General features: G+C 34.0%; 1 protein-coding gene across 1 annotated transcript in view; it reads right to left on the bottom strand.

Moving 5' to 3' along the window:
• Positions 1–5,190: 5,190 nt before the first annotated feature.
• The window catches only part of LOC130445461 (N(G),N(G)-dimethylarginine dimethylaminohydrolase 1), a 31,431-nt gene continuing 19,182 nt past the window's right edge, over positions 5,191–17,439 (bottom strand). The window contains exons 4-5 of the mRNA XM_056781078.1: positions 8,651–8,875; positions 5,191–5,545 (exon numbers count right to left, since the gene is read on the bottom strand). Coding sequence (XP_056637056.1) covers positions 5,420–5,545; positions 8,651–8,875 — 351 coding nt within the window. The 3' untranslated portion in view covers positions 5,191–5,419. The remainder of the gene's footprint in view (positions 5,546–8,650; positions 8,876–17,439) is intronic.

Genomic DNA, 17,439 nt, shown 5'->3' with positions numbered 1-17,439 from the left:
TATATCATATTCATACACTTGTTTGAAATCAGTCACTTTCTGCACTATAGTAATTTAAGGTATACAGGGTGTCCTAATAGTGCGTTATTCTCGGTTGATATTCTGATAACAGCTAACGTTAAAAAAATCAAAGAACATTTGTACAGCAACCAAATTATTTTCTACTGTACACAGGGCACAGTGGTTGGAGAAAAAGTCTCGGGCAAAAGTAACATTTTTTTTAATCGAACGCCCTGTATAATATGATATTTTTAAAAACGACGTTGAAAAACATGGAACTTTTGTTAAGTATATATCTTAAGTTCAGGTGTTGTCGAGATATTCATGTTTGAAGATTGGCATTTTCACATTTTGATTGACTGTAAAATTTAAACAGTTGAACATAGGGCAAAACGGTTTGCACATTTCTAACATGTATAATATTATAAGCAATATTCGTTATTTTATTTAAACAGATTCGCTACAAATACACTCACTGAATCCTTGTTTCCTAGGCGTAAAGCTTTTTACGCATGAGTAGGTCGACGAAAGAAAAGTTTTACAAGTATTTTGAAGATGGACTGTCAGCAAGCGAAGCAAAATCATTTCACAAACCTTCACTAGTGGCAACTACACCTAGAAGAAATATGTGAAGTACTTGCCAATGGTCACATTAATCCTATTGATAATTAATAATGATATCTTCTTTTTTAGAAAAGAAAATTATGGCACTCGTAAAGTACACAGTATGATAGAGAAGATTCTATAAAAAAGGATGTACTATGTACTCTTGACTCCATTGATGCAAAGAGCTCAAATCATGCATTTTTCGAGTGAAGTTGTATTTGTGGATTCTAGCGGTTCCTGTGACCAAGGTGGTTCTTCAGCAACATTCTTTTTTAGTGGTAGTAAAATTGGAGGTGCGCCGCTGGGCTGCATCATTCAGAACTTTCAAACCAAGGCAATTTATGAATTTTTTTTAAGCATTATTTAATTGGGACCGATGGATTTTATGGCAAAGGCTTTCCCGTCATGTCTATGACGGATGATAGTGCAGCCGAGAGGAAGGCTTTAAGCAAAATTTTTTCACAATCTAAATTATTGCTTTGCACATTTCACGTTCTACAAGCAGTGTGGCGCTGGTTATGGGACAGTTTACATAGCATTGACAAAGGACATAGAAGACAATTGATGCTTCTTTTCCGAGACGTGCTATATGCCTAAAATGAAATTGATTGTGAATTGAATAAGACGTCACTATGCGAAGATACTATTGCAAAAAAATACCAACTATTTTTAGATTATTTTAGCGATATATGGAAGAGAAGACATGAGTGGTGTGATCATTTTCGAAACCAATATAGAACCAGAGGTTACAATACCAACAACTTTGTTGAGGTATCTTAAGGATTCAAAGATCAGGTATTACAGAGATGCAAAGCATGTAATGCAACCTCATTGGCAGATTTTGTATGTTTTTCTTTAGAAGAGTTTTATAAACAAAAAATAATTTCATTTGCAAATGGTAGAGATATGATTCAATGCTATGAACTTCAATGCTATTTTAAAAAGTTTTGTTATAAATCTAATCTATTAGAAGTAATAAAAAAACTGAAACACTGTTTATGGTCTCATCTTCACAAAACAATAAGTTCATGTACAAGATCGACGTTGAGCTAGAGCACTGTGATTGCCGTGCAGGAGAAGGGGGTCAATTTTGCAAGCACCTTTGTGCAGTTTATAAACCAGGTGTCAATGTCAATGTCAGGACACCTCATACTTTAGCAATGGGGAATAATGTTAACAGTTCTTTTTCGATGAATATGGATTTGAATTCCGTTTCAATACCAGAAGATCAGAAGGACACAAGTAGGTATTAGTAGAAAATTGTGTAAATGAAAATATCATCGCAGGATATAGTGAAGAAACAAAAGATATTAGAAGAAAACTTAAAAAAATTCACCAATTTGCACAAGCCCATCCATCCAAACATATGCTTGAAAACATATAAGAACTGGATGCCATAATTAATAATATTGAACATGAACAGGAATTTTATGATATTTGTTCCGCTGTAGCACGAAAAAAACAAGGATGCCGACTCAAAGTATAACCAACTTCGATTGCACGTCGTGCAGAGAGAGGACTACATGCTAGAACAATACAAGCAGGCAGACCATCCAATGCCGAAAAATTACGTAAAAAAGTAACAAATATGAAAAAGTCTAACATCTCTAACATTTCGGCAAATAAACCGAATGCTAAAAGTCATTGAGATAATCAATTACTTATTTAATAAAAGTTATTTAACTTTATAAGGCGTTTTATCAATTAAGTACTATAAACCAACCCATGCAGTTTTCATAATATATAAATTGTACGAACTGTAATCACCCCCTGGTGTAAGAAATAAGCATAATAAACGCAGTTATTTCATTTTTGTGCGCTGACCTAGTAGAAAACGCAACATCTGTTATAATTTAACAAATCCTACACGATTAACGCTCCGTTAGCGGTAACCACATAGGGATCGGAAACATGCTTCCGGGGAGGACTTCTCGGCTGTATCAAATTACGAGAACCTTCTAAATTTACTCGACGCTCTGCCTACAAGAGCAGAAGAGTTCTATGCGGTGATTTTAACAAAGACTTTACCCATAATTGTACCATTCTGGTAAATATTTTTGACTCATTTCAGCTAAATATGCACTTAGATTTACCAACTCGAGTTACTAAAACAACTTCCTCCATTCTAGATAAGACTCCCCACCCTATGGTGTGAATCACTTAGTAATTAATTCAGGCCTCTCTTTTCACCGAATTTGTAATACCTTGCAAATCTCTTAAGAAACACACTCAGTTGGTGTGGATTTTCTCTAAACAAAACTTTATCAAATTTCATAACTTATGTTTAGCTAAAGATATTGAGTCTAAATTTTCAGACTTTCATTGAACTCTATTGACCTCGACTCAGACAAACTTAACAATTATTTTGTGAACGTAAGTAAGAATATTAGTTTTAAAATATCTCCCAGTCGTGATGCTTATTTCTTTTCTCATTCCTTCTAAAGCAATTACCTATAGTCTCTTCCTCAGATCTGTGAATAGATCGTAGTCAACATTCAAAACAAGACTTCCTGCAGCAACGATGGGTTATCAGCTATGTTTTATATTCTCTGAAAAACGAATATTTCTATAGCTGTCTAAGAATAACTATAATTGTTCCCCTGCACAAGCGTGGTGAGAAAAATAACACTAGTAACTATCGTCTTATTGCATTATTACCAAACCTACCGAAGATAATTCAACGGCTAGGAAAAAACCGTCTATTACGCTTTCTTTTCAAACATAAAATCTTTGCAGCTCAACAATTTGGTTTTTTACTTAATAAATGTGCTAATGACGCTGTGTTTTCAGTTGAAATATATACCTCACTTAACAATAAATTTTATAAGGTTTCAGTTTTTTGTGATTTCGATAAGCCATTCCATTGTGTTGATCAAGAAATTCTGATCAACAAACTAGAATATTATGGCATCCGAAGTGTTTCCATAAAATGGTTTGTATAGTACCTTGAATAACCAAAATAATTGGTAAGAGCTAATGGCGAAGTTTCAAGTAAATTTGCAGCTAGTAGTAGTGTACCTCAGGGTTCAGTTTCTTTTTTTGCTATTCATTAATTTTGTCACACACTTACGAATTAATAGTAAATTCACTTTATTAAGAGATGACCTGGAGTGGTCCATATATACAAGCTTTACATTTTACCATAGGCAAAGATCTCATTACTCAAACACTGAGAAAACTTTAGTTCTCTTCTATAAAGGAGCTTTACCAGCTCGATTCTCGTACTGCTTTAACAACTTTCTACTCGCAACTACAACTTCTAATCGCATCTTTGGTGTGGCTTACTTTCTGAGGGTCTTGTTGTTTGCACCTCTTCGAATCTACCTTCAAATTTCACTCTCTCTCTATCCTCAATACTTTTAATGAACAAAATTATCCAGATACGTTCTTCTTATTTTTGAAACAACAAGCGCCATCTATATTTATGGTTTGCCTTAACACCAGTTACTGCTTAAAGTGTAAAATGATTGTTGCTGATTTGAACCTAATATTTTGGTTAGTTTTATATTATATTGAAAAATATAACGGAAGTGTAGGTGAAACGTCAAAATAAAATATATATAATAATAATAATATATATAAAATTTAATTTTGTTTCATATACAAAATGCCAGGCATCTACAAAAACTCTCCTGACGTTTTTGCTATTTTTGTGGTGAATTCACTATAAAATCTCAAAGGAACACATCGATTTGTGGATTGAAATCGCTTATAAGAGTTATTTTTGGATTCCAAACGATAATAGGCAAAAATTGGCGCCCGAAAATATGTTCAGTTCAGTTGTTCAAGAACTTTAAGTCTTAAAACCATGTCATTCTCAATGCCCGCGATTTGGATGACACCTTAAAACCATTAAAACGTTTATTTTTTTTGAGTTTGACAGAGGGATTCACAAAAAAATGAGCATAAATTTCAATTTTCACAAAAACCGGTACCGCGAACCAGTAATAAGGAAGAGAGGAGAAATTGTGTGCAGTGAGCTATTGTGCGCTTAAATATTACGGAATCTAATAAGCGTTGCCACCTAGCGATCGATGTATCAAGTATAGCATACACTTGGAATCGATTAAAATACAGTTAGTTTGAGAACTTTTTGGTCGTACACCAAAGATGGTGTTTGGCTATAATTTTGGCCGATTAAATAAACCCCACTCCCATTTCTTATTCTGACGATTTGGGAAATCGTAATCAACCCCTTATCTTAATCTGACGAGCTCGAGTATTTCAGATGATCGATTTTATTAACTAATCTGTTATAAGTTACTTCACTAAAGAGGATGATTTGGTATTTGGTAATGATGCGTCATGTATATTAACGCGAAATTTCCATGGCGAGGTATCAAATCTATAATATTCTTTTAGGAGGAGGACAAATATTTTTTTGCAGACCAGTGTTATTTGGTAAAACGTTTCGGCATGTTCATATACATGTGCCATACACAAATTTCACGTCAAACTAATTTTGTCTTGACAGTATTAAATGTTTTGTTCTATGTATTAAATTCGCAAACCAACAAATGTTTTGGAAATCAACAAAAGCATTTTTTTATGTGACTATCTCTAATTAATATGAAGAAACAGCAATTTAATCCGCGTTTATATTCATTTTATTTAGTGTGCTTGTTCTTAAAATTCATCTTTAACAAATTACTGTCAGCTAACTCAATAAATCTTTATAGCTATAGAAATGGCAGAATTTGTACTGTAATTATTTTTCTTCCAATTATCATTAAGAAACATATTTTTCAATAGTTTCGAAACAACAAAAATTATATAGATGTTTAATCAGACTACAAGCAAGAATATTCTGTATTTAAAGATTTCTTAGATGGCGTGTTCTTCGTACTAATATACAACTTGAAGTTAATCCGTTTGACTTCGACGCTAGCTGGGAAATTTTAATGGGCCTCCTGGGATAGTCGATTTTTTCACTGAATACCTACAACATACAAATTTCTGTTATACATTTTATTAAGACTTCTTTTCTTATAAGCTAGAAAGGCTATAAAATTAGATGAATGAACTTGGTTTGGTCCCAGTTAATCCCTCAAATATTTGGACAAGAAATAAGTATTGGACTCATACATGGCCATTCAAGGCATCAGCATCAAATCATGTAGTTTGATTTTTGACAACCAGCTTAAAACATACAAAGAGCAGCTTTGGGGCTCCGAACTAATCTTATAATTGTACCTGTTCCAGAGTTCACAATCCAATATTTGGCAACCGCTATTGAGGAAGTGTCAACGAAGGGTGATGCAAGACATATACTGATAGTCTCTCCTGGTGACGTGAATCTAACTCTTTTATATAGGCGCTAATGCCAACGCCAACAATGCGAAGGGTGAGTATCTTTTTGAATATTTAAAAACCAAAAACATTAATATTCTTGACAAAGACAACAAGCCTACGTACATGAAAGCGATGAAAAAAAGGTTTTAGATATAACCTTATCAGATGCTTTCACGTCACATACATGAACTCTCCATATTTGACAATTTAATTATCAGATTCGATCCGGAGGTGGAATTCCACAATACATTAACTGAGAGTCATACATCCAAAGCATCCAACAAGTTTGGAGGAATCTCGATATAACATAGAGACGGTAGAGGAAGCCTCCAACCACTTGTCCTACTTAATCAAAGTGGCATATCAAAAAAACTATAAAATAAAATCGAAGGCAATCCATAGAGACGTGCCTTGGTGGAACAGAAAATTAGGCCGCTTGATAACTAAGGTAAGAAAGAGGTTCAATAAGGCAAAGAATACTGGCATAGGGCGAACTACAAAATAACCCTAGCAATTTATGCCAAGAAGCTCGGGAAATCTAAGAGAAGAACTTGAAGATAGTTTTGCTATGGAATACATGAGTTAGCTCCAGCACTATGTCTTCATAAAGTCTTGGCCAAAACTCACTCAAATGGAATTGGACTATTTCAAAATTCAAAGGCTTTCCCGGCTAAGAAGTCATAAAAAATGATGAAAACCACAAGCACTTACTGGAAGAAGGGAAGAAGGCATCTTCATACTTCCTAATAGGAAAAGCAAAATTCTGTCACGTAAAATCTGTTCAATAAACATATCAGATGGGCGATTGAGAGCTTTAAGCCCTACATATCACCTGGCAAATTTGACATACTACAGAAAGGCTTCGAAGTAATGAAGAAATATCTCCAGAAGACTTGCCGAAAACAGTTGGCGTATAAATAAACTATGATTTTATAAATCTGATGGAAGTATCGTTGGGACAATCTTATTCATTTCCAAAAGATGGACTGCGATAAATGATGTGAAATTTAAATGTAGCATTTTGCTATCATTTACAGTATTGTTTTTTTCCAAGAATTTATAAGAGTACTGTCGATTACATTTTAAAATAGTGACCAGCACCACTTCTTATCCAACACACAGGAACTAACACTAACTAATTAACACTTTTTTTTAGATTTATATTATATCTCTTTTGTTTCGACAGCAATTCACTTTGTATCAACGGACAGTTACTTGTTCGGTTTTTGTGAATCGTCCCTGTGACGAAGAATCTTTACGCTTTCAAAAGACAATTTAAACCTCGTTTATATCCATTTTATTTAGTGCGATTGTTCTTAAAATTCATCTTCAACCAATCACTGTCAGCTAACTCTATAAATCTTGATAGTTAGTTATTAAAGAAGATATTATGATCTCAAACATTTTTCTCACTTGGCAAAAGTTCAAGAGAACTATACTTGTCCACGTCTAAGATCACTTGTCTTTTTGAAGCTACCGCGAAAGAAATGAGCTAGTAAACGTATCCACTCGTAGAACAAATCTTGAATCCAAAACGGACTGGTTTTCCTTTGATATACATCTTGCAAGAATGTTGCCCAAAATAAAGAACCATTTGCTTATCAATAGAAAAGTCAAATGAAAAAACTATAACAATGTTTAATTGAGTGAGTCAAGAAAGGGACGATTTTTTGTGAATTTGTCTGTGAATGTAGATTGGTAATGATAATTGATCCGAACTTCTTCCGGCTCATACATTTTCTAATAATATCCACAGTTTTATTCTCATCTGAAGATTAATACATATCAATCTGCGGTAATGTATGGTCTCCTGAGAAAAGTCTGATTCCCAGAAAGTTCAGTAGTTCCTCTCGCGATAGATGGAAGTCTTGGTTATTGTTCTTTACGTATTTTTTCCAAAAAACTGAATAATCAAATACATTATGTCGTTTATTGATAAGGACTTTAGAAGATTATCCAATGTTGACAGGGACTCTAACTTGCCTTTCAGTCGTTAAGGTTGTGGTGATCCCTCATCTAGATACTCTAGGTTGGTACGAACCATGAGTTTCCCTGCTATATCAATATTCTGGCTATTATTTGAGTCGTCAATTTTCTCTACAAATATTGAAGAATTTGCTGAATAATGATTAAAAAAAAGATGCAAAGATCTCTAAGAATTAATATATACCACTTTCATCGTCCAACTCAACGTACTATGCCCAAAGTCAGTTCTAGTTGCTTTTGCACATTTCACAAAAAACAATGCAGAAATACGGACTCGAACTCGATTAGATCAAAACAGTTGAAGTGTATGTCTTGACAGAAACTGTTTATGTACTTCCTCGAACAATTTCCGTTTTTCTCAAGATTTGTGCTAACAGTTTAAACTTATTCGTTTGCAATTTATTATCTAATTTAGGGAAGAGAAGGGCATTGTAAGTCATGCTTTTGAATTATATTATAAATTTTGTAATATATTCAATAAAATGTGAGTACCAAAATTTTTAAAGTGATTAGATATGTATATTTTGATTTTTAAAAATTTCAGAATAACATGTTACAAAATTAGATTTTTTCTGGATATTTTTTCAATTTTCAATAAGTACTTTCTTTAAATTCTATCATCTTATCACATTTCTCTTGAATTCATTTTTGATAAAAAAATAATTTGTGTAGTATTGCGTTAAGACAGACAGTAGGTTTTACTTAGCAGGAATAAGAATGAGCGTATTATGTGATTCATAAGTTATTATGTCATTATTATTGTTACCTTAACTGACAAAGGTATTTCTTCAACACTACGATGAACCAACGTGTTATTTATATACAATACGTTAGCTGCTTCGTCTTCTGGTAAAATTATAATGCCATAACTGAAAGTTGCTTCTCTTTCCATTCGTTTTAAAACTTCCTGTGCTTCCTTTCCGCTACCTACGCATAATAGATCTGGTCCTCCCATAGTTATAAATGATTTAAGGTGTTTTGACTCTGGAACCTTTAACAAAACAGACATTGTTTAATATAAATATAATAAGAAATGTAATACAAATAACTCTTCTGCTTTCCTGTATACCGTTGAATGGTTAGAATATTTATAAATTTGAATTGCATAATCCTTCTTTGTTATACAATAGCTGAGGAGATCAGTTATTCTACGAGCAAAAATACTGATGGTTAAATTAACTCAAGTGTTATTCTTATTATGTTGAAATCATTTTAGAAATTTGGTATTAATGCATATCGTCTACTATTTTCTTGTGCCAACTTTTTTGTTCTATGAAATATTCAACTGTATGTCTTCGTTAGTATCAGAGCTGTTTTCTATTAAACAACATCTTACCTTTTAGCTAATTTATAGGCCTATCCAAGTAGCTGTCACTTGAAAACAAATCACTCTTTCGCGTGCAATGATAATATAGTTTAAATCCGTTAAATTTAAATAACATAAGTTCGACATTCCAATCTTTCCATTCAGTAATCATCGGTGTTCTGTGATTTTCCTGTAACTTCACCAAATGGCCGACGATAGGGAATAATGCAGCCGCGGGTACTAGCCCGCGCCCCATTAAAAAACAATCAAAAATTACAAAATATTGCCCCAAACTGGAAGGAACCTTCCTGTCTTTAAAAAAATCCTTATCCAACCCCAAATTGATAGTACTAGAAATGTTTAATTTATATTTGTTAGAGAAGAGATATGTCAAGATAACTCATTTAATATATACTTGATGCAAACAATTCAGAACTGAGTAGATGACGTGAAAATAATGCTTACACAAAACATTTCTCTCTCTGAGTTATAGGCGTTTGAAGTTGCGAAATCAGAACTTATACTTAAGTATATTTTCCAAATTATACATTCTAACATCATGAATTTTTAATGGATGATTACGTATACCAGGTCCGGCTCATGAGGAACATTATCATAAATTGTAATTATTTATTGAAAATACTTGCAGTGTAAGACAGGTTATTTTAACTAGTCCAAGATGTTCAGTTTGTCAGCATGCTGCAGCACTACGAACATCCGATAGTTCAGTGCGGCGAATTCTACACCGAGATTTAGGTTTTCGCCCTTTCACAAAATGTCAGTTGTGCACCAGTTGAAAGAGGGTGACTACCCACAACGTGCAGCTTTTGCTGAAGCGATGCTCCAAATTCTGGAAGATGAGCCTAATGCGATTTTGATAATGAGCGACGAGGCTCATTTTCATCTCAATGGTGTTATGAATCGTCAAAACTTCCGATATTGAGCATATGAAAATCCACGCACTTTACATGAATTACACAGCCCCAAAGTTACGGTGTGGTGCGGCGTCGGGAAATTTGGTATCGTGGGAACAACTTCTTGAAAACTGAACTGAGACGACGACGGATCAAACTGCCAGATGTTTATTTTCAACAGGATGGAGCTACGGCCCATACTGCCCGAGTATCGATGGCTGCAGTTAGACAAATGTTCCCTAATTGCGTTATCTCTAGATTCGGTGATCTGCATTGGCCCCCTCGTTCTCCAGACCTTTCGATGTGTGATTTTTTTGGGAAGTTCCTAATGTTCCTTAATCGCGTTATATCTAGAATCGGTGACCTGCATTGGCAACCTCGTTCTCCAGACCTTTCGATGTGTGATTTTCTTGTGGGGATTTCTAAAGTCTCGTACGTTGGGTGAACTACGACAAGCTATAAAGCAGAACGTTGCTCAGATCGATCGTCAACTATTGGAGGGAGTAGAAAACCAAACTTCAGTGAGCGTCTCCACATTTGTCAGCGTGATAATGGACACCATTTTAATGATATTATTTTTCGTACATAGGTTAGTCAAATTGTATGTTCTGGGAAACTATTTTTAAACTATAAAATACTGGAGTGTTGTCCATTTGAAAAACATCCATTTTCCGTGGAGAACCCTTTATAAGGATTATGATTTCCTACAAATAATAATATAAATAAACTTCCGGTTCACTCTAGAACCTTATCTACTCGTCCGAAAAAACAGTACTTTCTGGACTTGTACGGAAGTATAGGTACATAAAATGTTCCAGAAGAATTTCCATGTGGATCCACTCAACAAGCGCAGTCACATTTATAATCAGAATAAATATGCGATGCTTTTACTAAGTTAGCTCGTATCAGTACATTATTAAAATATATCCTTTCCAGCGAAGCTTTAGGAAAGGAGAAGAAAACTATAAATTATACAGGTTTGATTAACTAATAACAATTTAAAATGATTCTAGGTTTATTGGAGCTGTACATAGTAATTCATTCTCACAGGCAAAGAAGAGATATTGAGATATTGCTAACATTAATAAACTCACATTTAAATTTGGATTACAATGATTTGGAATATCAACTTGGTATACGAACATCAAATAGCTTCGTATTTTGAAAATTTTATTCAAATAATGTGTATACGATTTAAAAATGTACTATCGAGGTCAGAAAGAGACGTTATTAAAAAGACAACAGAACGTAGGATTACAATAAAAAATTAGTAAACCGCCTTGTCACCATAGCGTTAAATATGTTATTTGTCGTCCAGTACCCATATTAGTATTGCGCAGGCTATGGTTCTGGATTGCCTTTTAAGAAGAACTGTAACAAGGTTAAGTAGGTTGTTGGATTGGTTAGGTTATTTTACTTTTCCCTGTAACTTGTCTTGTGTCTATACAAGTCTACAGTTATCCAATAATCTGGATATGAGACTATAGACGTTACTGGGACGCAGGATCCAGCCCAGGATTCCATTTTGATGGTATCATGACATTTATCACATGTACTGGGATCTCCTTCTTCTTCATCATAACCTAACCTAACCTTCTTCCTTGCCCACAGTAGCTACGCTACTATCATGAAAACGATTAATTTGATTTTGAAGAAATTTCAAACAAACCACAGTTAATAACACAAGAAAACCTAAATAACTCTTCAGGCCATACTATTCTCACGATGCAGATTTGGTGTATTGTAATGATATAAATAAGGCGATGGATGATTTGAAAATCGAAACAAAATCCTCTTATTGGTGTTTATTCATTGATGTTTCGAAAAGGCAGTTTTACTGCATAATGAAAACGTAATTCCTCTTGTACCTTAGACTACAGCTACATTAGATTTGTAATTCTCTCGATCCGATTGCTCCCGACCGTCGGAGGAGAGCCAAACAGAAACATTTTAACACATATTTACAAAATGAGTTCCAGAGCTTGATTCCTCCTTCATATTTCCATAAGTAGTTTCTTTATTGATTCGAACATTCCTCAAATTTATCATTGTAATTACGTAAAAGTTGTAAAAATCTCTCCTCTAGATCCATCCGAATTAAAATCATGCACCCAAGCTTTCATATACATATGGTCTAGGACAGGGATCGGGAAACTTTTTTCTTTCGCGTTCCAATTTTTGCTAACGAAATATATGGCGGGTCAAGTTGAGGCATTACATTATTTACTAAAATAAAAATTTTGCCATAATTTTTCTGAAATACTAATTGTGGGCCTGGTCTTTGTGGGAACATGTGACATATGAAACTGTTTTTGTTTCTGCATGACTTTAACATAAGCTGACTCCATTTGTGATGCTGAAATTTTTAACAATGAAAAAAGGAGGTCATCTGAAAGCCTATTACGAAGACATTTTTTTAATTATTAAAAACGTTTGTACGCACAAACAGCTTGTACCAAACATAGCCATTATTTTCTAGGCGTGGGAAACTATATTTGAGTATAGTGTACTAGATAAGGTCTTATAAAATTCCAATTTGCTGGTGTTCAAAAATAGTTGCCTCAAATGGGTGGTGCGTTCGACGACAGTGGGACTTACGGTTTTTATGCCCGTCGTGTACTGCCTTTACTGCCAATTCATGAGAATGTAGTTTCTGATAAAAAGAAAATTGTACTTAATTTTTGTTTGTTGGTCGCGGGCCGGATTTCAACGCTTTGCGGACCAGAGATGGCCCGAGGGCCGTAGTTTCCCCATCTCTGTCTAGGATTACCTAATTTCTGTCTTATATTAATGTGACTGTGAAGAATCATAAATCTACCTACTTACTATTGTATTCGTATTGTATTGTAAGATTTATTGTAGACTGACTGTCCTCAATGTCTTCATAAGAGGTTCGATATGTCCCTTAGACACTTGAAGTTCCATTAACTTATCAAATTACTTATTTTATTAATGTGACGTGACGACCATAAATATAATTAATTACAGATTTTGTATACAATAGAATTGGTAGATTTAATTTATGTTAAGAGAGAATAAACTTGCATAGATTGTCATATATAATCTTAACATCCAACCATAACAGTAGTCAGATTATTGAGACCATTTATTTATATTTTATGTTAATAAATAGTTTTTCAAAGTTGTGAATTAAGTTATTGAACTGGCGCAGCCAGATTGAATTTCCATAATTGTCGCGTATCGAACGGAACAATTTCGTTTCAACGATTAATTGGATCGATTTACAATTAATCCAACCCGGTATCGCGATTCGTGCGTGGAGGCGTTCGCAGTGGAGTAGTTCCCAAGAAATCGAGAATCTAATCCATAGAAGACTACTATGAATTTTTCAACGTCTAGCGTCGAAAGTTGAGAATAACATTGCTCAGCTTTGCAAGGAGTACATACACAAGAAAAAGCACCATTCATCCTTATATTTTAGATAGGAATATGCTCAAATTCAAAATATTTTTATCATTATATTACTGACTCATTCAGTGGTTTTGACTTTGATAACTTAATCGATCTTTCTAGACCAGAGAAAAAAAGCTGTTCTAGAATCAATAAAAGTCTAAAACAGAAATATTAAATTCAAATATAACATGGCATATTTTAAACCAGAGTATGTATTTAAACTGTGTGCCAGAGTTTGACGGTAAGCCTAATGAATTCAATAGGTATTTATCCGTATGCGAATCACTTATTAATAATTTTTATAATAGAGAACAACCAAATGATTTTCATTTACATTTGATTAATTTCTTAATTTCTTAACTTTGTGGCAACGCTAAACTGGTGGTAAATATTCAAAACGTCACTTCTTGGACATCACTTAATGAAACACTTTCTAGACATTTTGCAGATCAAAGATACAACGCCTGCTTTAATCGTGATCTTGTTATGAAGAGACACGAAAATAACGAGCGACCTCAACATTTCTATGACAGAATAAATTGTTTTTCAAAGTTGTGAATTAAGTTATATAATTCGCGCATGTTTATATGTTGTCAGTCAGCGCCAAGTTGAAATTTGCGGGTTCCTTATGATTCGTTTATTATTCTTTAACTGTGATTATTTCTTCGGTATTTACGATTGTAGTTAGCCCTGTAAAACACAAGAACGTGCTGTGATTTATACTATTTAGACCAAGACATTTTTTGTGAAGTTCATATACCGAATTATTTTCGTTCTCGCAAATTCAGATTAATTTTAATATGGGTAAAAGAAAGGAGCTATCAGTTTAAGCTAATGCAATAATCGTAAGTCTTTATAATCATTACCAACGAATTAAGAATACCTCGACGTACCGTGGACTACATCGCAAAAAAATAGCTTTGGTAACAGCAAACATTCAGGACAGCCTTGAAAAACCACAACTGCTGAATATAAACATATTGTATGGATTAGTTAACGTGATTAATGAATCACAAGTCTAGCCCTCCGGTACCCGCTTGAAAATCTAGGAACGGTTACCCGGTTTCGGTCTCATAGACCGTTTTGTTTCAACGATTAATATAATAGTTTTTCTATTTATTTTATATAGAGGTATTAAAACAAAATAATATTATACTAAAATATGTTTGTTCTTTATTAAATAAAACACAGATACAGATAGAAGAGGTAAAGAATAAACTGAAAACTTATTCTAAATAAATGTAAACTGAATCACGATGTGCAAAATATATGATCGAAAAAACACAGCAACTAATTTTACATTTTCATTTCGAAAACTTCTCGAAACATATTTCACATACGATGGTAACATGTTCGTGGCACATTAATTTTTTACATTTTACACAATGAAACGGGATTTTCTATTTCTTTTACTATCGTAAAAGTGGCACCTTCCTCTTTCAGGTAGTGGTTCTGCAATCGTTCCTACTTGGCTATCTTCAATACTACAAATTTCTCTGATGCGATGCTTTAGTGGCCGGATCGGATAGGTAAATGTGGACGACCTATCTCCATAGATAGACTTCTTAGAAATTTTCTACGTCGAATTGTGACAGAAGGATTATTTAAACAATATATCAAAAAATAACACAAAAGCTATCATAAAGTACCAAATAGTGCCAGAATTTACCAAATAAAATACATACCTTTCAGAAATTTTACAAGCGAATATCCGAAAAAATCCAACTCCGATACCCGTTTCGGTCTCGCAGACCGAAATTGCCTCATATGCCAAACGACTATACAGATCTAGCTATCCCATTGAACTAAGGTCGAACTAGAGATGGTACGAAATACCTGTCACAGGTATCGACTAGGAACAACTTGTAACAGGTACGGATCGTACTCGATTACTAGCGTAGACGAGTATATATTTGAAAACTCGTGCGTACGACGTTAACGTAGTCGATCCGCTCCGGACCCGGCGGTAAGAACTGTGGGGCTCGGATAAGTTCTTGTCAGGGTACGCTGAAATATGGGAGATATCGAAATGGAATGGAATCGAACAGTTATACGGACATCTGGGGATTTCTTCATTTAGCTGACATTGATTTGAATTTTGAATATAAATTACTAGCTGTTATAAACTTTTTTATTAAAGGATCACAACCACATTCTGCAATCAGCAGGTCATAACAGAAATAATATTCTTCATAACAAATAAAAATATATTCTTAAAAAAATAGTTATTTAAAACAATAAAACTCTTCTTTGGAAATAAAAGGAACTGAATGATTGCGGGAATGCCTTTGAAGAATAATTTCATAATTACTTCATGAACTTACTATTCATATTCAAAAACAACATTTGTTGTAGTTTTTTCGCACTTAAACGAGTACGTTTTTCATGCAATAAATTTCCAGCTTTGGAAAATAGTCTTTCACATGGCACCGATGTTGCCAAGGCACAACATTTTTGCCTCACCAGCTTACTCAAATTAGGGTACATATAGCTACAGTCTTTCCACCACTGCATGGGATTCTTATTCCTTTCCAAGAGATCATCCTCCATATATCTTTGTAACTCCATTAGAGCCCTTGAAGTTGAATTTTTTTTCATGCTACCATGACCAATCGCTATCTTGTCAAGTGAAGACCAAATAGAAAATTCAGCAATAACATTTTCTTCATTCGTTTTCGGTTTTTTTGAAACAGGTTCGTCGGATGAATTGATTTCATTATTTGATTCCGCGGAATCAATTTTATTTTTTTCCGTAGAATCTATTATTTCTACTAAAGCGCTAATAACATTTTTACGAACCCTTTCCACGGCATCTGCATTTTTAAAACCAAATGTTTTGAACCTTGGATCCAAAAATGTACAAATAGTCATTGTATTGCTGTATTCCATATTGCCCAATCGTTCTCGAAGTCCAGTTTCACATTTTTTCAAAACAGACTTCGATATCTCTGACAAGTCTGGAATACGTGACAATTCATTGCACACATCTAGTAAACCGTTGGTAATTACTATAACTAAAGAGGCCGACATATAGTTTTCTCCGCTTAGAGAACGAGTAGCGCTTTCAAAAGGGCGCAGAATTTTGCATATATCTTTCATTATACCCCATTCTGCCATTGAGATTGTTGGTAAATTTGCATCAAGTAGAGCAATTGTTGAACGCAGTGGAACTTCCAAATCTATAAATCTCTCGAACATATAAAATGTGGAGTTCCATCTGGTGGACTCACTATAGTTCTAAGTTTATCCAAAATAGGTTTTATTGTGGGTAATTTGAGAGCATCTTGAACAATGAGATTCAAAGTGTGAGCATAACAACCATAACTTCCATCCGGTGCTGTTAATGGCCCCTTTAACATTAGATGCATACAGCTAGTATAACTTTTTTTTCTAATCCCCAATGTCTCGTAACTTCGATAAGTTCTCTGGTTAAGTTTTCGATAGTATGACTCTCATAAAAAACTGCACACTTCAAAAGTGCCGAATGTATCTCAAACTCTTCATCTATAAAATGCACAGTTATAGCCATAAAACTGTCATTATTCAATGATGTCCAACAATCAGTAGTCAGACAAACAAAGGGATCTATTTTTTTTAGTATTTCACTCAAACTAATTTGACACTTTTCATACAAATTCGGAATCATTGTTTTTGATATTAGTTGTCTGGTAGGTAATTCATAACTTGAATTCAAAGCTTTCACGAAAAGTCTGAAACCCTTATCTTCGACTATTCTGTACGGCTGATAATCCAAATAAAACAATTTGACAAATTCATTATCAATCTTTCTTTTTACGGGTACGGTAAGTTTCCTCGGTATGTAATTGTCAATTTTATTATTTTGCCGTGTTTGTTCTATTTTTCTTCGTGTAATTGTTTCCATACAAGAAGAGGAAGTTGATTGTGCTGACACTGCTGACT

The sequence above is a fragment of the Diorhabda sublineata genome, chromosome 6 (genome assembly GCF_026230105.1).
Source record: "Diorhabda sublineata isolate icDioSubl1.1 chromosome 6, icDioSubl1.1, whole genome shotgun sequence".
Taxonomy (NCBI): domain Eukaryota; kingdom Metazoa; phylum Arthropoda; class Insecta; order Coleoptera; family Chrysomelidae; genus Diorhabda; species Diorhabda sublineata.
Note: the sequence above shows the minus strand (reverse complement) of the source record. Positions and strands in the feature narration are given on the sequence as shown.